Source organism: Schistocerca nitens, chromosome 2 (assembly GCF_023898315.1).
Source record: "Schistocerca nitens isolate TAMUIC-IGC-003100 chromosome 2, iqSchNite1.1, whole genome shotgun sequence".
NCBI lineage: Eukaryota > Metazoa > Arthropoda > Insecta > Orthoptera > Acrididae > Schistocerca > Schistocerca nitens.
In genome coordinates, this window is record NC_064615.1 from 1,019,082,951 (window position 1) to 1,019,105,748 (window position 22,798).

The 22,798-nt window shown below is 42.7% G+C and overlaps 1 protein-coding gene across 1 annotated transcript in view; it reads left to right on the forward strand.

The window, feature by feature from the left end:
• LOC126237363 (neutral ceramidase-like) overlaps positions 1 to 22,798 on the forward strand; it is a 327,593-nt gene that overhangs the window by 273,103 nt on the left and 31,692 nt on the right. Inside the window, exon 11 of the mRNA XM_049947431.1 lies at positions 20,576 to 20,671. Within this exon, the coding sequence (XP_049803388.1) occupies positions 20,576 to 20,671 (96 nt within the window). The remainder of the gene's footprint in view (positions 1 to 20,575; positions 20,672 to 22,798) is intronic.

Here is a 22,798-nt window from a genome sequence, read left to right on the forward strand (position 1 = left end):
AGTACTTCAAAGTATTTGAAAGAAATGTAAAGCAAGTCTTATACATGTCACACCATTTCATCTGACTTTTGTCACTTCTCAGGAAAAGCCTTAGATGAAAGTTCTGAGCGCCGGCCGAAGTGGCCGTGCGGTTAAAGGCGCTGCAGTCTGGAACCGCAGGACCGCTACGGTCGCAGGTTCGAATCCTGCCTCGGGCATGGATGTTTGTGATGTCCTTAGGTTAGTTAGGTTTAACTAGTTCTAAGTTCTAGGGGACTGATGACCTCAGCAGTTGAGTCCCATAGTGCTCAGAGCCATTTGAACCATTTTGAAAGTTCTGAAATTTATCTTGAAAAATATACAGCTGATTTTGCTCCCAAATGCAACATAGCTGTTGACACAGCGAAGTTAGTTATCTAATAACCTGCTTTCAAATTTCAGATAAAGAACATTTCACAGCTACCCATTTGAGTATTTTGGAGGTGAAGGGTAGGGGTTCCTCTCGCACGTAGGCAATGTTAGTTCTGTTGATTTCAAGTGCTACAGTGATCCATCGGAAATGAATGTGGCTGCAGCAAAGCGTGTAAATTTCTTTATTATTCCAACAAAATGCAACAATTACAGGTGCACGCCCTCATCCAGTGGCATGGCCCGGCATCAACCGACATGTTCTATAGCCTTGCTCATCTGTCGATCTCGCAGCCCATGGTGGCAAGAAGCAGTTTCATGCCTTGGCAGGGCTGTATCAGATGTGGTAACCTCTCGTTGCTGTCACGTTGCTGGCAGCGCAGGTGTGTCCCACGCCAAGAAAGGGCGTGTTGGACGCTGGTAGCAGCCCACGATTCGAAGTCTGGTTATGCTGACATACCAGCCTTGCTGGACGGATATTTTATGTAAGACAAGGCAGGTCTTGTTGGGGTTTGCAGTTCATAAAGCCAGGTGTTGACTGAATTTTTAGGGAAAATGTGCAAATCACCAGGAGAGAGGTCTAAAAATGGTTCAAATGGCTCTGAGCACTATGGGACTCAACATCTTAGGTCATAAGTCCCCTAGAACTTAGAACTAATTAAACCTAACTAACCTAAGGACATCACACACACCCATGCCCGAGGCAGGATTCGAACCCGCGACCGTAGCAGTCCCGCGGTTCCGGACGGCAGCGCCAGAACCGCTAGAGAGGTCTAAATTACAGGGTAAATAACGAAGAATTTTCCCTTCCGAATTTATGCAGCAATTGTTGCGTTGAAGCAGCAGTAGTGGGACATGATGAAGCACAGCTCATCCAGAAAGCATTCCTCGTCTCCTCCGACTTATTAGTTCCACCGTTATTCGTACACACCAGCTCCTTACAAATATCCGTCCCCATTCCAAAATGCGACAGCGTTGTCCTAATTCCACAGTTTTTTCTTTCAGCTAGTAAATATTTTGTGTACGTCTTCCTTTGAGACTAAATAATTGTCACACAAGAGGGGTTCATAGCAAGTTGCATTACGTCATTCATAAAACATGAATCCTGTAAATGCGTAAATGTACATGTAATATCTGGTCTCTTGACGCTATGTCGAAGCTGGGAAGCTACAGCATTGTGTACACTTTTTCCTTAGTTAGTTTTACGTTGCAGACGATATATGAGAAAACTGATTATATAGTTTATATACTGAGTGCTGCCACAACTTGAATTAACCGCAAGGGCTCATTCACGAATATGACGACTCCCAAACAGAAAATAATATTTATGAATAACGCTGTCTGACTGTTGACTAACAATAAGAAGACGGCAAAGCTTCCACAACAAGGGGTAAAACTACTAGGTCGTATTACAATTAGACCACTAAATACGTTGCAGAAACCGTAAACTCCGCGCTACACGAACTCAGAATATGATAAGGTGCACCTCGTAGGCACAAATAGCGCAATTAATGTTCTCCAGTAGCGATCGTCTATCACCACATAATAAGCTGGTAGCATAATTCCGTTTTACGAATGTTATGAATTGCAAATCCGTCATGTCCCCATCATATTATCTTGGACCATAGTGTCAGCAACGAACTTACCGTAAATGGTGAAAATCACTTTTCAAAAAATAAATAGTAAGTGTCCAATGTGATTCATTAAACAAAGTTATGAGAATATTCAATATATAAAATAAAAAGTACATAGTTCCATGGGGCCAAGTTTGGAAATTCTAACATTGATGCAGTTACACATGGTACGTTTGATAAATCAGAAAATGTGGTGTGGGATAATGAATTTCCATTGTTAAGCTAAATCGAAAACTCATATAACTGACAGAGAAGTTAAATCAACAATTGACCTCTGGTGGCCGTGAATATACATTGGATATGGTCTATCTTTAAATCTCTTCTGTGCAGTATCTTAGAAGCACTTAAAATCACATCAAAAAATTAAGCAACTTCACTTCATAAGCTGCCTTTAAAAATTTCAGCCCTGGTGGCCGTGAATACATATTCGAAATGGTCTACCTTCAAAACCCTTCTGTGCAATACCTTCGAAGCACGTCGCAAAATTAACACACCTCACTACATAAGCCGCCTGTAAGTGGTGACGGAAGCAAATAGTGATAAAATTCAGGATTTTTTCTCCACGCTGCAATGTAGTAGACAAATGGGGTTTGCTGTAATGAATAAAGCATAAAGTGAAGTTTTATGGTATTTTTATTGGAAAATATTAATATTTTGACTGTGTAATTGGAGTTTTCCTGAGGCACTTCTGAAAGGAGGTAGGTCTATGGTTGTCGCTCTAACTCCGGTTGTGGTTATCTGAAATATGAAACATATCATCCTGATGCTTACAGATGTAATTTTAGCGCATGTAACGATTTGAAAAAACAATTTTTTGGCGAAATTATAGGTATTTGGAAAAATCGTCAATTTTGGACCCCTCTTTCTTGGCCGAAAAAGAATGCTAAATATGAACTTAAAAAAATCGTCAATGATGAACTGAAGAGAGTTCGGTTTGCTTCAAGGGAGACCAAAAAATCATTAAAAAACCAATGAAAATTGTAGCATGGGCGACGTCAATCATGCCGGAAAACATGGTTTTGAGAAAAACTCATTTAAAAATCTTTCAAATGGCTCTGAGCACTATGAGACTTAACATCTGAGATCATCAGTCACCTATACTTAGACCTACGTAAACCTAACTAACCTAAGGACATCACACACATCCATGCCCGAGGCAGGATTCGATCCTGCGACCGTAGCAGCAGCGCGGTTCCGGACTGGAGCGCCTAGAACCGCTCGGCCACAACGGCCGGCACACATTTGAGGTGTGATAAGTATTTATCATATAAAACAAGGGACAAAGCTTGAAACTTACGGTATATCTTCGATGCCTGGTCCTTAATATCGCCCCGGATAGCGGATGGCCGCTTTCTGCTACTTTTACCTGATAAGTCCTGATTTTCGACCTAAAAGCCTTTCTCGTAATTGAGCGCAACGTCACTGGCTCATTTCATCGCCGATTTCGTTTTGGTGGGCACTTGCCACGTGCGTTAATGCAGGATGACCTACAATGAATAGACATACGACCAAATTTGAAGCAATGTTGACAATTTTGCTTCGGCTGGATGTTATTTTTAAACCGCCCAAACAACGTTCCAGCAAGTCAACGGTACTCAAACCGGTATAAATAGGGGTGAAGGCATCGATACGATTTGTGGAAACAGCGTTTTGTGTTTATAACTTTCCAATTCATCACGTTTGTTTCATTTTCAGGCTGTCACAGAAACTTTACTTTTTGGAGTTTGCGCATAATACAGGGTGTTTCAAAAAGAATATACATAGTACAAAGTATTATTTTGTCCAAACTATCGATCACTGCGCCTCGCCTCGGCTGTTGGAGGAACGAATACGTAGTCTAGTTTATATTAATAGCCGCTAGATGTCAGTTGTCTTCTGTTTTTCTTGGTAGCCGTCGTGTGTTTAAAATAGGTCTTGCGCGGCAGAAATCATTTTGCGTTCTCGAGTTTGCGAAGTGTAATTCCGTGATTACAGTGCAAAGACGTTTCAGGTTGAGGTACCAAACTGATCCTCCGAATGACTGGAACGTTCACAGACGGTATCGACAGTTTGTAGATACAGGAGATGTATGTAAAGGAAAGATCCTGGCCGCAGTCGTGTTCCTGAAGAAAATGTTGCACGAATTCAAACTGCTTTCCAACGTAGTCCTGAAAAATCAACTCGTCGTGCCAGTCTGGAGTTACAACTGCCCACAACAACGATTTGGCGTGTTTTCATACGTCGGTTGGTTATGAAGCCGTAGAAGTTACAGCTGTTACAAGCTCTGCGTCCTGATGACAAACGCAAACGTGTGGCATCTTGTAACGAGATTCTTGATGCTATTGACAATGATAACACTTTCGCACAACGCATCGTGTTCAGTGATTATGCGACTTTGCATGTTCGTGGTCAGGTAAACAAACACAGTGTTCGAATTTGGGGCCTACAGAACCCACATGCAGCCATTGAACATGTACAAGATTCGCCCAAAGTCAATATGTTTTGTGCGGTATTCCTATCATCTGTTTGCGGCCCATTCTTCTTTGATGGAAACACGGTTAAGTATCTCGCAATGTTACAAAACTGGTTGTTTCCGAGGCTGCACGAAGACAACTTCATTTTTTAACAAATCGGGGCTACTCCTCACTGGAGTCGCCAAGTGCGTGAATATCTGGTTGCCGGCCGCGGTGGTCTCGCGGTTCTAGGCGCGCAGTCCGGAACCGTGGGACTGCTACGGTCGCGGGTTCGAATCCTGCCTCGGGCATGGATGTGTGTGATGTCCTTAGGTTAGTTAGGTTTAAGTAGTTCTAAGTTATAGGGGACTGATGACCTCAGATGTTAAGTCCCATAGTGCTCAGAGCCATTTGAACCGTTTGAACGTATATTATTTTAGAAACACCCTGTATTTTGGGGAATAATTCTTCAATGTATATACATTCCAATTCCGTAATTAAAAAAATTTCGACTTTCTTCGACCGTCACCCTGTCGGTCCCCCTTAAATTGCTTGAGGTCCCAGACACCTATCATTGGAATAGATTCGAATCACCGCGAGTCTTAAAGCAAATATAAGCTTGAAAATGATACACATTCAGCACGTGAAATTTCACCATGAATAGTTATGCGAAATAGTGGCGACTTTTGCAGAACCTAGTTGTACTATGAAGTGCATTCGTACAAAAACAACTTCAATGCGCGCGATGCATTCAGTTCATCACTTAACTTCAAACTGTACTGCTCAAAACCTCAAAATGTCCCACTTTGCTCACAAAACAGATATCTGAATTATTATTTGTTAACATTCTTCTGCCCAAGCGGAAGATAGCGTAAGGAATGCTGGATTCTTTGTGGTTCAAACAGCATGCTGGAAACAGCCGAACATTTATGTGCCTTGTGCTACCATTAATTCCTGTAAAAGTATTAAGCGTCATGTTAAGTGATCCTTACATTCCCGTTTTTTACAAAGATAAACATCGTAAACGGACAAGTCGACGAGTGGGTCTACTCTCTGCTACAAACAACTGACAAACACAGTGCGTGTTGTAGACCTATGGTACATGTAAATGTCCTCACAATGAAATAGCCTCCTTTCAGTAGGCCTATTGTACTACAGAAATTAGTCGTAAATTGAGCTAACGAGTTATAAAATTACACAGATGAACGTTTTCACGTTCAGTACAATAACCTGACGCAATTATATCGTCCTTTCAACTGAAACTTCCTGTTCTGCGGTGGGGAGCGCTGGCTGAATGCATAATAAACCGGTAGAGGATTTTCAGTGGCTTCCGAATTAGTGGGTAACCGTGCCAGCGTTGCAGCGGGAAAACCCATTTCTAGTTGGAACGCAGTGAAGCGTTTCGGAACCTCCAGCGGCGCGGAGGAAGTAACTGTGTCTGACATGTGCAGTGGCCCATTGCGATTGCGCTGCAGAGCAGCGCAACTTGGTGGAGTGCATTCAGAATTCAGACTAAAACCCGGCCGCCAACTTTAAGATGTGCGAGATAATTATTGGTTGCCACTGAACTTGATGGTTCGTGTCGCGTGCTCTAAAAACAAACCTATACTTTGAGATAAAAACGCCAGCTGTTCTTCACCTTCACACGACAGTACAAATGAATATCACGTTAACTAGTTCAAAGTGAGATTCACAGTTAAGACAAATCCTTACCCCTCTGACTCGTGAAAAACACCCAGCGCCATTTACGATGATGAATTAATTCTTTCTTTTTTAATGTACTCTATGCAACAAAAGCTCCGCATGTATTCTCAGCGGCCCCTCTGACTATCCCGTTTCCTAGAAATGGTAGTATGAAAAATGCTCATAACTGACTTTAATCTGTTGTGGAAATGAATAAACACGTTCTATGGCCGTGTATTGTATCCATTTTTGAGAGTGAAAATATCTACACTACGAATCAATCTGGATTGTGTTGATTTTTGTTGTATAGTCCGTTTTTGACGTTAATGTGTAATGTTCGACACTTATATGTTGACGTATATACTTTAATTAAAAAGTTCTTGTTTCTGCCGATGATTAGTAACAATTGAACTGGTAATGATACTAGGAATTTTCATAGCAGATGATGGTGATACAATATGGTTTTCGATAAATACCTGAATCTTTAGTGTAATCAATTTTCTGGATGTAAGCTAGCGTTCTTATACGTTACCAGGAATAATTATTTGCACTTAATTGTTTTGATAAAATGTAATGCAATTCAACAGAGAGTGTCAAGACACAGTACTCTCATCATCTGGTGGTTGACGCCCAGTTTGCGACATTCAGTAAATAATATGAAATAAAATACAAAACCCATTGGATTATGAGTTCTCCAGTTCGATAAAATCGTCGCCTTCACACACCACGACCGCGCGATAGGACGTAGGACGTGCCCTCTTTTTCAGCTGTGGGTTTCAACACTGGTTTTATGCAGTGCCCATGCTAGTCTGTCCTGTGCGAGCCTAACCATCTCCGTATAACCACTACAAGTAACATCAGTCTAAACCTGGTAACTGTAATCAAGCCTGGGTTTCCTGTACAATTTTTACCTCTTCCATCCCACACTTCCCCTCCACCAAATAAAACCAAGGATTAAAAAAAATCATTAAATTTTAATAAGTGAAAAATTATGCCAGACAGCTTCTCCTTTCATTTATTTCATGCTGTTCGAGGTCTTTTGCTTGGAGGGGGTGTTCAATAAGTAATGAAGAACTTTTTTTTCTGAAAGCGAATTGGTTTTGTTCAGGATTCCAACACACCACGTTATTCCCCATTATTTTGTCAACAAAATTCTTTTGTCAACAAAACCTTATTTTTCAACATAATTTCCGTCCAATACGACGACCTTTACGCCACCTTACTGGGATGGCCTTTATGCTCACATGGTACCACTCTACTTGTCGGTGTAAGAGCCAGAGTCTCGCTGCATCAATAACCTCCCAATCATCCACTTATTGCTTCTGGGGGAGTGCACTCTTCATTGCGCCAAACAGTGGTGAGTCAGGTGTCCCAAGAACCGGGCTGTAGGGTGGGCGAGAAAGAACAGTCCAAAGAAATTTTATGATGATGACGAGGATGATGTTTGGTTTGTGGGGCGATTATCAGCGCCCGTACAAATCCCGAACCTTTGCTAAGCCCAATCTCGCCACTTTCAGGAATGATGATGAAATGATGAGGACAGCAGAAACATCCAGTCATCTCGAGGCAGGTGAAAATCCCTGACCCCGCAGGGAATCGAACCCGGGAACCCGTGCTCGGGAAGCGAGAACCCGACCGCGAGACCACGAGCTGCGGACGAAATTTTATGAGCTCCTCTCCAGTACGTAGACTTGCGTCGTCATGGAGAAGGGGAAGTTCGTTTGCATCAATCGACCACCTCGAATGAGAGTGTCCGCACGCTCCAGCATTGCTGGAGTCACAGCTGTGTGCGGCCGGCCGGCACGCGGGAGATCTGACAGGTTTGTGCGACCTTGTTGCGGCGATGACAGACGCCTCGCCCAACGACTCACCGCACTTGTGCTCACTGCCAGGTCTCCGCAGACATTCTGTAAGCTCCTATGAATATTTGATATGCTCTGGTTTCCCGAAAAAGAAAGAAAATGACAGCTCTCTGCTTGGAAAGCACCTCCGTTAAAGACGCCACTTTGAAGGGTACGTATGTCGCCGTCACCTATTGCAGCTTCATGAAACCATAGGAGGTGAAGAGGGAATATTTCATGACGTTCCACAGCAAATTACGCATATTTTCAACCAAACTTCCCCAGAAAAAATTGTGTTGCATTACTTATTGAACGCCCCTCGTATTTTTATTTCACTTCCATTGTCTACTATTGAATTGCAGTCAACCAGAACAATTAAATATTCGTCTCACTTAACCCAACGAATCATTTCTTTTATCTCATCATCGGTTCTTTCAGCCTCTCCATTACCTGCAGAACTGTAGGATCTTCGCTATGATTGTGGTAGTTAACGCGCGTGCTGATTTCCTCATTCGTTATTAGAAAGAATCCTGCATTACTCGCAATTTATTCTATGTTCTTCCTGACACTTCGCTTCACTAATTTCCACTGTACCTATAATTCTATTCCTACCTCTGTATCAGTTTCTAATCTACTTACCCAATTAAGGCATTTAACACTCCACACTTTGGCCTGCAGAGTAGAAGTTTTGTTTTTCCTGATCACAACATCCTCCTCAGTTATGGGACTGCGAATAGGGGACTACTTTGCCTCTGGAATAATTTGCCCAGAAGGATACTACTATCATTAAGCCACAGAGGAGAGGTGTATCTCCTCTGGAAATATAATGGCTATAGCTTTCCCTTGCTGTCAGCTGTTCGCAGCAACAAAATAGAAAAGTCGTATTGGCTAATGATACAAGGCCTGAGAAGTCAATTACTTGCCCGTGCTGCAACTACTTTTAGATAAAGAAGTAAATAAATATAGAAAAATGACGTCCGACTAGTTATTTTCGTCTGACGATGTTCCTAGGCCTTCTGACTATCGTTTCCCATCAGACCGTCACTAGTGGTACCTTATGAAGATGTGTATGTCCTGCAGAATGAAGGTGGCGAAAGTAAGGTGAGACATGGTTACCTCTCTGGATGCTCTAGTTTGCCGCCGTCGTATTTCCGCAAAGCCCTCACAACATACCTGGAGAAGTCTCAGAACACTGATTAATAGCACACATGGCATACTATTAGTTAGGGTCATAATATCCTACTTATCTCCTGCATGCCTATTTTCTTGTTCATTACTCGAAAACCAGCTTCCCTTCCCTTCCAATTCCCAACCCTTACTCTTGCTTCCCAATAGGGCTCACCGAACCATTCTTTCTCTGGCCCAAACCACTCACAAGATGTGCAGCCCCTGCACCCCCTCTCCAAGTCTTCAGCACACATCTATTCTGCAACTTCTAATATAACTTCTGTAATTTTCACTCACACGCGAATATCAAAATGCACCTATAACAGTACATTCGCTATGTTGGCAGTGTTCAAAACAGAAATAGACCTTCCTCTCCTTCCAGCTCCCGTTCCCCACTTTTCCTTCCCACATTCCACACGTTTACAATCACTTTTCCTCTCCTAACTCCTCACTCACCCACAACTTGCACCTACCTCCCCCAACGTTCCTTCCTCTAGGAACTAATCAGCATACATCTGCTCTGCGACTTCAGACGTAACTTCTGTAATTTTCGCATACACACACACACATACACACACACACACACACACACACATACACACACACACACACACACACACACACACATACTAGAGTATACTTCGAACACTGCATTTACTATTTGGCCAGTACTGACAACAATCACAAAGAAAAAAGTCAACACACAAAGACACAATACTGAATCCAAACCAGCCACAGCAAATTTTCCATGAAGACAAATTGTGCAAAGTTATGCGTTAAGTGAAGTTAAATGCAAAAAAACTAAACACAGGAGCAAAATATGAACGGCTCTTTTTGCCGGAAAACTCGAACGGGAAGAGTGCAACCGAGCTTTCTCCACTACAACCTTTACTAGCAACGAGGGAAACCTGTTGTCTTCAAAAAACGTAAAGATGAAACATACATCGTAAGTAAATTATACACCATATTCAAGAGGAAAAACTGTTATCAACCAATGTAAATCCAAATGAAGGAAGGTACAAGCAAAGACAAAAAATATATAACATGTCGCACCACGAACGAATTATCCGAATGGGACTGAAATAAGTGTATGTGATATCCATATAAAGACACAGAAAGGGCTACAGTTTCAGAAAAAAAGGATGATTTATTCAAGAGAAAGACCTTCATAAATTGAGCAAGTCAGTAACACGTTGGTCCGCATTTTGCTGTTATGCAAGTAGTTATTCGAGAATGAGACTTGCCCGCGAAAGGCAAAGGTCCCGAGTTCAAGTCTCGTTCCGGCTCACAGTTTTAATCTTCCAGGTATTTTGAAGTAGTTATTCGGTTTGGCCTTTATTGCTAGAGTTGTCGGATGTCCTCCTCAGAGAAATCGTGTCCATTTCTGTCCAACAAGCGCTTCAGCACGTCAGATACCGAGATGGTTCGAGAGCCCTGCTCATAATGCCCCAGAGGGGTCCTGTTACTAAAATAAATGGCAGGGAGACAGTCAGGTTAATATACCATCATTGTTCGGGGCCGCTCCAGACACATCTTCGGCCTAGAATCTCATTGACTAAGTAGAAGTGTCTTCAGTGACGAGTTCCACCGCCTCCGTAGCGTAGCGGTAGCGTTACCGCCATCACGCAAGGGGCCCGGGTTCGATTCCCGGCAAGGCATTGGGTGTTGTGTGTCCATCATCATTTTCATCATCATTGACTCTCAAGTCTCCGATGTGGCGTCACCTAAAAAGGACTTGCAATACGGCGACCGAACTTCCCCGAATGGAGTCTCCCAGCCAACAATGCCATACGATCATTTCCATTTTCACTCCCACTTCGAAGTGTCAGTAAGATGATACCCGTCCGCACACAGAGAGAGTTTCTACTGCTTGTCTTCGTGCTTACCACATCCTACCTTAGCTAGTAGGTCGCCGGATCTCTCTCCAATTGAGAAAGTTTGGACAATTATTGGCATGGCTCTTCAACCAGCTCTACGTTTTGACGATCTAATGCGCCAGTTGGAGAGAATCTATCACGATATACCTCAGAAAGTGGAATCAGTTTCAAGCGGAATAACAGACAACATAATGGCCAAAGGTGGACCAATGTTTTACTGACTTTCTCAGTTTGTGAAGCTCTTTCTCCGGGATAAATCACCCAGATTTTCTGAAATTGTAATTAGTTGTTTGCATGTACACTCCTGGAAATTGAAATAAGAACACTATGAATTCATTGTCCCAGGAAGGGGAAACTTTATTGACACATTCCTGGGGTCAGATACATCACATGATCACACTGACAGAACCACAGGCACATAGACACGGGCAACAGAGCATGCACAATGTCGGCACTAATACAGTGTATATCCACCTTTCGCAGCAATGCAGGCTGCTATTCTCCCATGGACACGATCGTAGAGATGCTGGATGTAGTCCTGTGGAACGGCTTGCCATGCCATTTCCACCTGGCGCCTCAGTTGGACCAGCGTTCGTGCTGGACGTGCAGACCGCGTGAGACGACGCTTCATCCAGTCCCAAACATGCTCAATGGGGGACAGATCCGGAGATCTTGCTGTCCAGGGTAGTTGACTTACACCTTCTAGAGCACGTTGGGTGGCACGGGATACATGCGGACGTGCATTGTCCTGTTGGAACAGCAAGTTCCCTTGCCGGTCTAGGAATGGTAGAACGATGGGTTCGATGACGGTTTGGATGTACCGTGCACTATTCAGTGTCCCCTCGACGATCACCAGTGGTGTACGGCCAGTACACCATGATGCCGGGTGTTGGCCCTGTGTGCCTCGGTCGTATGCAGTCCTGATTGTGGCGCTCACCTGCACGGCGCCAAACACGCATACGACCATCATTGGCACCAAGGCAGAAGCGACTCTCATCGCTGAAGACGACACGTCTCCATTCGTCCCTCCATTCACGCCTGTCGCGACACCACTGGAGGCGGGCTGCACGATGTTGGGGCGTGAGCGGAAGACGGCCTAACGGTGTGCGGGACCGTAGCCCAGCTTCATGGAGACGGTTGCGAATGGTCCTCGCCGGTACCCCAGGAGCAACAGTGTCCCTAATTTGCTGGGAAGTGGCGGTGCGGTCCCCTACGGCACTGCGTAGGATCCTACGGTCTTGGCGTGCATCCGTGCGTCGCTGCGGTCCGGTCCCAGGTCGACGGGCACGTGCACCTTCCGCCGACCACTGGCGACAACATCGATGTACTGTGGAGACCTCACGCCCCACGTGTTGAGCAATTCGGCGGTACGTCCACCCGGCCTCCCGCATGCCCACTATACGCCCTCGCTCAAAGTCCGTCAACTGCACATACGGTTCACGTCCACACTGTCGCGGCATGATACCAGTGTTAAAGACTGCGATGGAGCTCCGTATGCCACGGCAAACTGGCTGACACTGACGGCGGCGGTGCACAAATGCTGCGCAGCTAGCGCCATTCGACGGCCAACACCGCGGTTCCTGGTGTGTCCGCTGTGCCGTGCGTGTGATCATTGCTTGTACAGCCCTCTCGCAGTGTCCGGAGCAAGTATGGAGGGTCTGACACACCGGTGTCAATGTGTTCTTTTTTCCATTTCCAGGAGTGTATGTGTACATCACATCTATAGATTTCTGTTACATTCTTTTTTTTGCGTAAAGAGTTTTATGCCGGACGCTGTGGCCGAGTGCTTCTAGGCGCTTCAGTCCGGAACCGCGCGACTGCTACGGTCGCAGATTCGAACCCAGCCTCGGGTATGGATGTGTGTGATGTCCTTAAGTTAGTTAGGTTTAAGTATTTCTAAGTTCTAGAGGACTGATGACCTCACATGTTAAATCCTACAGTGCTCAGTCATTTGAGCCATTTGAAAGAGTATTATGTATGAATTATTTACGGAACCGCCTCTTTGTAGAAGTGAGTCGCGTTTGGTGCGACACTCACATAAACAAAAACTTGCTACAGACATGTGTGTGACTTTCATGAGCTTGAAACTGAAAGTTCGTTGGTTTCGCGGCAGTGTTTTGTGGTTATTTTTTAGACAGGACATTGCCGTCCAAGTCCTGTTTGCCATGCGGAAAGAACTTCGCACTGATCCGGAGACATCCCTAATGCAGAAATCGCTATAAATAATTTTAAATTTAGTATCAGTAAATTCACTGGTTCTATCAAAAATCCAAAACCATTACACGACAAGAAATATTCGGACTCTTTTTGATATCATCGCCCTGATTTTAAGAATTAATTTCAAACAACTTCCTTGATGTCGGCATAAACCTCTGTGTGCAACACGAATATGAAATGGAATGACCACATGGGCCCGGTCGTCAGTGAAGAAGGTGGTAGACTTCGGTTTATTGGTAGAATACTGGGGAAATGTAATCAGTGTACAAGGGAGATTGCTTACAAATCATTCATCGACGCATTCAGGAACAGTGCTCAAATCGGTGGGACCCATACCCACTAGGACAAACAACATATGGAACGTATACAGAGAAAGGCAGCACTAATGGTGACTGTTTGGCCCGTGGAAGAGTGTCACAGATATGCTGCAAAAATTTATCTGGTAGACTCTTGTAGATAGACGTAAATTATCTCGCGAAAGCCTACGCACGAAATTTTAAGAATCGGCTTCAAACGACTCTAGGAATGCACTACATCCACCTACAAATCGCTCACATAGGGATAGTGAGGCGAACATTATTTTAATTATATCAAAACACAGAGTCATTTAAACAAGCATTATTTCCACGGTCTATACGTGAATAGTATGGGAAGAAATAAATCGTACAATGGGACGTACAGTCTTCCATGCGCTCCTCAGTTGTTTGCAGAGTATAAGTGTGTATACAGAACAGAGCGATGGTGGCGCGATTTGTCATTTAGCAAATGGCGACAATGCATATAGTCGAAATATTGAGCAGAAGGATAGCATGGACAATGTCCCTGAATGTTGAGAAAATCTGCCTAACTCTTAACTCTTTCATTGTTGATGGGACAAGTATGTCCTACTAAAGTAATATACAGTTTTCATCGTTGGGACATCTATGCCCAATATCTGTCTTGTGCTACGATCTGGTGATAAGCTTTCGGAACTTGGCGAAAGATACTGCAGTCCATAGAGAGGCTGTACAGATAGATTCAGCTGCCCCTACCTTTGTGGTTTATGCAACCCCCAACGAATTTTCATACTCACTTACTTGGTGTGTGAAAACTATTAGACAAAGAGAAAAAATGAACAGAAGCTTTTTGAAGGAAATTTAATGTAATAAAATTTTTTACTGGGATGCGTTATCGCTAGAGGCCACAGTTTTCGAATTGTTCAAGAAATCATACAAAAGTGACATTTAAACTTTTTTTTTTATAATTCCACAACTGTGGCCTCCGGTGACTATATATGCCAGTACCAAATTTAATTACAATTAAGCCAGCCGGCCGCGGTGGTCTCGCGGTTCTAGGCGCGCAGTCCGGAACCGTGCGACTGCTACGGTCGCAGGTTCGAATCCTGCCTCGGGCATGGATGTGTGTGATGTCCTTAGGTTAGTTAGGTTTAAGTAGTTCTAAGTTCTAGAGGACTGATAACCACAGCAGTTGAGTCCCATAGTGCTCAGAGCCATTTGAACCATTTAGTTACAATTAAATTTTCTACAAAATGCCGTGTTCTTTTTTCTGTAGGACTACCAGATTGTGCATGGGGAGTTAGAGAATATGAAAGTCCTGTACCTGGTATCTGAAGGCTTTTGGGTTGCAAAAAACATATCAGTAGTGTCAGCTGAATCCTTTTGCATAGAAGGCTACAACCAGTCATATGGGGAGGCATGTGTTTATTGCTGGCACAGTGCGTCTATTTCACGAAAATCGGATCAAGTCACCATCTTCTCCATTCTAAGAATCTCTGAAGTAATTGATTGTTGTTTCTCATACACGAGAGGCATTGTTTCAAACAGTACTACACTCGTCAATAATTCTGCTGGTTCGAACATAGTTTGTATTTAGTATATGCGCCAGCACATTTCATAGATTGTGCAAAACATTTGTATATGACATGTGAAAGCCATCTTGACATTTTATGTTGCAAAAATGTGTGCGATATTTCCTGGTTTTAACTGTCGTGGGGAAAAATTCTTTTGCTATTGATAGAGTCTCGATTATCCGATCTTCGGTTGAATGGTTCAAATGGCTCTGAGCACTATGGGACTCAACTGCTGTGGTCATAAGTCCCCTAGAACTTAGAACTACTTAAACCTAACTAACCTAAGGACAGCACACAACACCCAGCCATCACGAGGCAGAGAAAATCCCTGACCCCGCCGGGAATCGAACCCGGGAACCCGGGCGTGGGATCTTCGGTTGACTGACCTTCTGTGTTACCCGACACTTCCACCGCGCCGGCCGTGCGCCAGCCGCCGACAGGTCAGTGACTAACGTGTTGTTTGTTGATACTCAGTTCATTGTCGCCGTCTGCTACTCCTCACTCCTCAGTGCTAACTTTGATCTGTAGTAGAGTGGACGTGTTGCACTTTGTTTATCGTAAAAATTTGTGGTGATGGCTTCAAAACGGAAAAAGGTGGTCGTTTCAATGGAAGAAAAACTTGAAGCTCTAAAAAGGATAGACAATGGTGAAACTTTATTAACCCTGCGGCAGGCGCGCTTAAGATTCTTGCGTCAGCGGGCGCGTGCGTCACCACTCAGTGCCGCCTACATTTAAATGCATAAAAAAGCAGTTTTTTTTAATTTTTTGGTGGAATTAATTATTTATTCTTTATAACATGATTCTTAACAGCAACTTTTAATATGATCTGTATACATATATCCAAGGAGCATGAGAAAATTAAAATTGTTACAGAATATCTGACATACGTTTCCAGGATATTGCCTAAGCGCTGCTTTAATAACAAATTCTAAATAAATTATAACCACAGATATGATTCGATTGTTTATCATGGTTAAAGCAAGTTTTACAAAAACGTGTAATATGTATAAAAACTTTGTAGTGATAATAAAGAATAAGATAGTCAGTAAATACATGTCAAGAATCACACTCTTTCTTCCTCTGGAGAAGCTTTGCAATCATTACATGTGACAATATTGTGGCAATGCTCCTTGCAAACGAATCTTTTGCAGCTATTGCAAGTGAAAGTAGTTTTTTTTTTTTTTTTACTACCACAAACATGGCACCTCCCACACCTTCTTACAGTCTCATCGTGATTGGCGGGAATTGATTGATGAGGTGACAGAAATCCTTGAATATCTCGTGGCAGAGTAGAGAGCTGAGCCCTTTCTTTCAAATGGCAGTCCATCAGAGGCAAGGCCAGGTTTGTTAGGTAGGTTCTTCTTCTGAATCTTTTCTCTGGATTGTTTGCAAAAAACAAGACCTGGGAATTTATCCCAGCAATATCCAGATAACGAAAAAGCAATGCTAAGGCCCATCTTCTTGTGGTCCTTTGTGTAGAGTAGGATGCACACATATAATCCACAGTATCGACTCCACCTTTTGTTGCATTGTAGTCCAAATTTACAACAGACTTGCCAGTAGCAGTGTCGATTTCAGCAGTTTCATGCATTGACGACAGGAAAAGCGAAGCCTTGTTCCTTTTTGTTTGGCACGAAACAAGACGGAAGTCATCTTGAAATCCGAAAAGACAATTTCCAATTTCTCGCGATCTGTTGGGCAAAAGTTCCGGAGGAATTTCCTTCTTCTTCTTTTTCAATGTTCCAGTGAACGTTAGCCCATTTTCTAAAAGATGCTGGGCTACGGGGTAACTACTGTAGTAGTTGTCAGTAGTCACATTCCTTTGAGTTTCCTTGATTGGTTCAACCAATCTCTTCACAATATCCGTTGGCTGGTTAGCTGCAACATATGGTCCAGGATTCTGTCTGCCGCAGTATACTTCAAAATTAAAAGTATAAAATGTCTTGCTATCGCACAATGCATACAACTTCGGTTCATACTTAGTGGGCTTATTGGGCATGTACAGAACAAAACCACAACGTCCGCGAAATGGGACAGTCATTTCGTCTATAGTTGTGAACTCCCCTAGACTGTAGTTATTTCTGCAGTTGTTCAGAAATGCTGAGTGGAGATTGCGGATGGCAGCTAGCTCATCAGTTGCTAGTCGCTCTTTTCTTGTAGAAGTATCGTCAAACCTGAGTGACCGGAGCCAGAACAGAAAACGCTTGTAGCTAAATGCTGCCCTTAGAATAATCATTCCTGTTCCATTTGATGCCCACAGTTCTGAAGCATTTGTGCGTCCTCCTTTTTGTACAGCAATGAGAAACTGCTCCTAAAAGAGCAGTTATTTCAGAAGCAGAAGTAGTTTTGCGATCTCTAGCACTTGAGTAATTCACAGATGATCTCTTGTTATTTATGGCCCGCATCTCGTGGTCGTGCGGTAGCGTTCTCGCTTCCCACGCCCGGGTTCCCGGGTTCGATTTCCGGCGGGGTCAGGGATTTTCTCTGCCTCGTGATGGCTGGGTGTTGTGTGCTGTCCTTAGGTTAGTTAGGTTTAAGTAGTTCTAAGTTCTATGGGACTTATGACCACAGCAGTTGAGTCCCATAGTGCTCAGAGCCATTTGAACCATTTTTTTGTTATTTATGTACTTGTTTGTGTTTGCAACGACATAATCAATTATCTCAGCACCAAACAATTTGAGAAAACTTTCAATTTCAGTTTTAGCTTCTCTACCATTGCGTTTCGGGCCAGGTAGGACTTTGATTATATTCTTACGTTTTGGTTTCCCAAACGGATTATTTATCCACAAAGTTTCTTGGTCCTTACCAATATAAAAATGGCAGTCATCATGTGGCATTCCTTTCACTTCATTCCCGTCAACGCATGACTGCTCAGATTCGCTGGAATTATCTGCAGTTTCAATTATTTCTGCTTTCTCATCGCTGTCAGAGAAATCTGCGTAATCTTCTTCGTCAGATGATTGCAGAAGAAGCTCAATTTCTTCTGGTGATAGTCCTTTCCTTTGTGCGCATCTGGGAGACAATAAAATAATTCTAAAACCAAAGCACTGTTAATAACTAAATCATCATTCACCCACAGAGTTGTAAAACAAAGCTTCTAATCATCAAAACATTCGACAGTGGTACGGCTACATGTACTTACATTACCGGGCGCGTGCGGTACGCAGTGCCGCCTCGGTGCAGTCGTCCGCTTCCCAGGTGAGTCAGTCACAGCTGTTATGGTGGGTATAATGACGGCGCAGCAATGCAGTTTCCCGCCGTGACTAAACAATCGAAGCATATGTAGCACCACTGTTGTGTGCTCGGCGCGCTGACGTAATTATTGAACGAAAACAAAATTGACGGCACTGTATGCCGCCATGCGCCCGCCGCAGGGTTAAAAGTGGCACAAGATTATAACGTCGGGAAAGCAACAGTTGGAGACTGGAAAAAGGAACTGCAATGAAATTGAGAAGTGGTGTTCTCAACGAGCTACCTCGGCTGTTTTGGAAGATCGGAAAACGATGAAAAACTGTGATTATGAAAAAGTAAGTGAAGCTTTGTTCCTATCGTTTACTCAACATAGAGATAAAGGTGTACCCATGTCGGGACTTATTTTGCAGGAAAAAGCCTTAAAGTTTCGTAACGAACTAAACGAAGATGAACCTGATTTCACAGCTGGTGTAGGCTGGCTCGATAGATGGATAAAAGATACAGAATTCGGCAACTTAATGTCTGTGGTGAAAAGCTTTCAGCAAATTATGAAGCTTTTCAATTGTTTAGGAATAAACTTCACAAGGTATTGGACAAGGAAACCTTAACAGGCGATCAAATTTTTAGTTGCGACGAGACTGGTCTCAATTACAAAATGTTACCGGAAAAAAACATTAGCGTCAAAGGCTGAAAAGGTAGCGCCAGGCTACAAACGTAGCAAAGAAAGAGTGACAATTCCTGCATGCAGTAACGCCACAGAAAATTTGAAAATGAAACTGTCTATGATAGGTAAGCCAATAAAACCGAGAGCATTTAAAAATGTATCTAAAAATACTTTACCGGTGAAATATTACAACAACAAAAAATGCTTGGATGAGCTCCGACATTTTTAAAGAATGGTTTTTTAACGAGTTCGTGCCACAAACTGAAAAGTTTTTGAAAGCCAACAAGTTGCCTCCCAAAGCACTGTTGCTTCTAGACAATGCCACTTGTCATCCTAATGAAGATGAATTTCAAGATTAAGATGTAAAGGCCATGTTTTTGCCTCCAAATGTCACATTCTTATGTCAGCCTATGGACCAAGGGACCTTAGAGACACCGAAGAGAAACTATCGCAGAAACTTGCTTTCCTTTTTAATTAGTGCTATGGAGAAGGGAGAAGACATGCTAGAACAGTTACGCCGTCTTAGTTTGAAAGACATATCTTATGACGTGGCCCAATCTTGGGGGAGTGTTGGAGCAAATACTATTGCAAAATACTGGGAAATTTTGCTACAGGAAAACCAAGAAAATCCTCCAACTGACGAAAATCTACAGCCGCAGACCGAACCAGAAAATACTACCCTGCTTTCATTGTTACGAAAAGTTCCGGGATGTGTTGACGCCACAGAAGGCCACATAAATGAATGGATTGTCCAAGATGAAGAATTTGAAGTGACAGGTGAAGAAATAGTCAACATGGTAAACGAAAAAGAAGAAGACGAAGAAGTAGATTTAGAGGAGGAAAGTGCGCCCAAGATTTCTCACAACGATTGACACAAGGCCTTAGAAACTGCTTTAAAATATGTAGAGCAACTGGAGGAAAGATCGTCTACCGAGCTTTTACTTCTTAAGAGACTGCGTGATTTAGCGGCAAAAAAAACGGCAAACAGCAGGCAACAAAAGACAGTTACTAACTTCTTCATACAGTAAATATCTATTCAGTCTAACTTGGTTTGTATTGTATTAAATGTTTAACTTATTTGGCCTCCTTTAATGTTTGTGTTTTTTTTTTTTGTATTATTTTCCGTGTTATCCGACCTTCCCGCTTATCCGACCTTGCCGCGGCCGGTTTAGGTCGTATAATCGAGACTCTACTGTACAAACAAAAATTTAACTTTGAAAATTCAAGGATCACATGGAAACATCGACATGCGTGTTCCACCTCACCGATTTTAAAAATTGTTAAAAATTTTTTTTGGAAGACGAAATGTTCTAGTGATCACAACAGGAGAAATATTTTGGTCTTTTATTTTTCGGATATGTTAAATGACTCGATATATTGTTTTAACATTGTAATTACTACGAAAGATGATCATATTTCTCATGTCTAAAATCTAAGCCAAGGACAATAAAACAATAAAAATTTGTTAAAGATATTACAAAAAACAGGTTTCTAGTGCAATAATTAATTTCTTGTTCCTTTTTGTCAATCGTTAGGTTGCAATGCTAAACTGCCGGATTCTGTGATACTATAAATAACTCTATAGATTTTTCTGGAATATGGTAACGACAAGTGCATATTTTCGCGTTACAGGTGCAGAGGTTTGAAGGAGCCGCAACCATCTACGGCCCACACACGCTAACCCTGTACCTACAGCAGTACCGAAAACTGGCTCAGTCCATTCTTACTGTAAGTTCTACAATATACTTACTGTCTTCCAGGTCTTCATTTAAATATATTGCCACTAATAGTATTTTGTTCAGACTGTAGGAGAGACATTGGTTGGGACACGACTGACCATTACGTTGGGCGTCTAAGTTCTTGTTTCCAGTGCGCTAAGCTTGCCAGACAAAAGTCTTTCGAATTTCAAGTGTCTGCAAATGAGACTCTTGTTCAATAGGTCCATTATCACAGAGCTATTTATTTTTGTTCACACTGGACCTTTTCTTTTGTGTTGTTACTCTTGTGATACGTTTGTTGAGACCCGCTGCGAATTTTCATATTCTGCCAGCCTCTTCATCTTATGGTAGCACTTGGACCAATCGTACTCCATTATTTCTTTAGCATATTCTGACCTTCCCCTACAGCTTGCACCTTCTAAGGCTCGTTCAAGTATCTTTGATGTCGTAACACGTGTCCTATCACCCAGTTTATTCTTGTCAATGTGTTCCTCTTTTCGCCGATTCCATCGAGAACCTCCTCATCTCTTAACTGATGAGTCAACCAGATTTCCCACATCCTTCTGTATTACTATATACGTAGCGCCCAGAATTTCCCATATTCCGGATTTACCACAGTCCGTCATTCATTTCCACACAATGCTGCGCTCAGAAAGTACAACCTCAGAAATTTGTTCGTCGTAATTAAGGCTCGTGTTTGAAATTTGCCATTGTTAGGATATTTGTCTCTAAAGGTCAAAGCCTTGGTATTCCGCATAGAGATTTTCATTCCGACCAGATCCATTGAAGATATCACGCAGATCTCTCAATGTCATCCTCAGTTTGTCAAATTTGTGAAGAATAACTTGTGCATCATCAAATTACTATTTTAAATTTACACTTGTAGGCTTTCTACCACTAGTTTATTTCAACAAAATTTAGGACTGACTAGCAGAGGGGATTATATACATAGATTGCGTACATTGCTGCGCCATAAAAATTGACAGTCACAATTAAACGTTAAATCAAAATTATATTTTACTAGCGAGAGGAAAAATGTAAGATAAGAACAGTTCTAAAATAGAGTTTCTCTATTTTCTTTTTTTTTCTAAATTATTTTGATAACAAAAGCTAATCGTTCGTATCAGGTCAAGCTTACACACATTCACTTTACAAATTACAATTAAACCTTTCTATGTGTATAAGGTCATTACCGAGATATGAGTTAGTTAATTATCTCATATAAATTTGTATCTTGATCACTTGCACTGGTAATATTTTGTAGTAAAATTGGTAAGACTGCTCAACAATCGAACAGCCACTGCGTACGTACACATTGGAAGAAATCTTACTCTCAATGAAATCCAACAAAATTCGACGTTGATAAAACGTTCTAGGGCTTCCAGCCGCATCATACAGTCAAAACCCCACTAGTTCTCGACCGAACTTTCCTCAGTCACCGTCAAGTGGTAAATGACTGCTGTCGCCGTTATAGAGCCGCATTTATGACTGTGACATCACTGGTGCTCACATCCTCGCTAAATATGGTAATGTTTTCATCACGCGTCCGGCGCGCCCGCTTCGTCCTAACTAGGGCCTGGTTCCAGCCTGTCCTGAGCTGCAAACCGCCGTCCTTACTAATGGTGTTTTCAGATTTTTTATTTCTGTCGCTTCTTTTACACCGTCCAGTTACGTTAACGTGACAACTTGTCAAAAGCCTGAATAACCAGACATGCAGGAAGACAGTCAGTTTGGTCTGGAAGGTACTGACAGGGATCCCACACATTCTCGATTGAATTTCAATCCGGAGAGTTTGGTGTCCAGAGGAGTGTGGTAAAACTATCCTGTTGCTCTTGGAACCACTCAAGTACGCCGCGAGCTGTGTGACACCTTGCGTTGTCCTGCTGGTAATTCCACTGTGGCGAGGAAATGTGTGTGAAATCTTATGGGACTTAACTGCTAAGGTCATCAGTCCCTAAGCTTACACACTACTTAACCTAAATTATCGTAAGGACAAACACACACACCCATGCCCGAGGGAGGACTCGAACCTCCGCCGGGACCAGCCGCACAGTCCATGACTGCAGCGCCCTAGACCGCTCGCCTAATCCCGCGCACTGTGGCGAGGAAAAAGAAACTTTACATAGTGCTGGACATG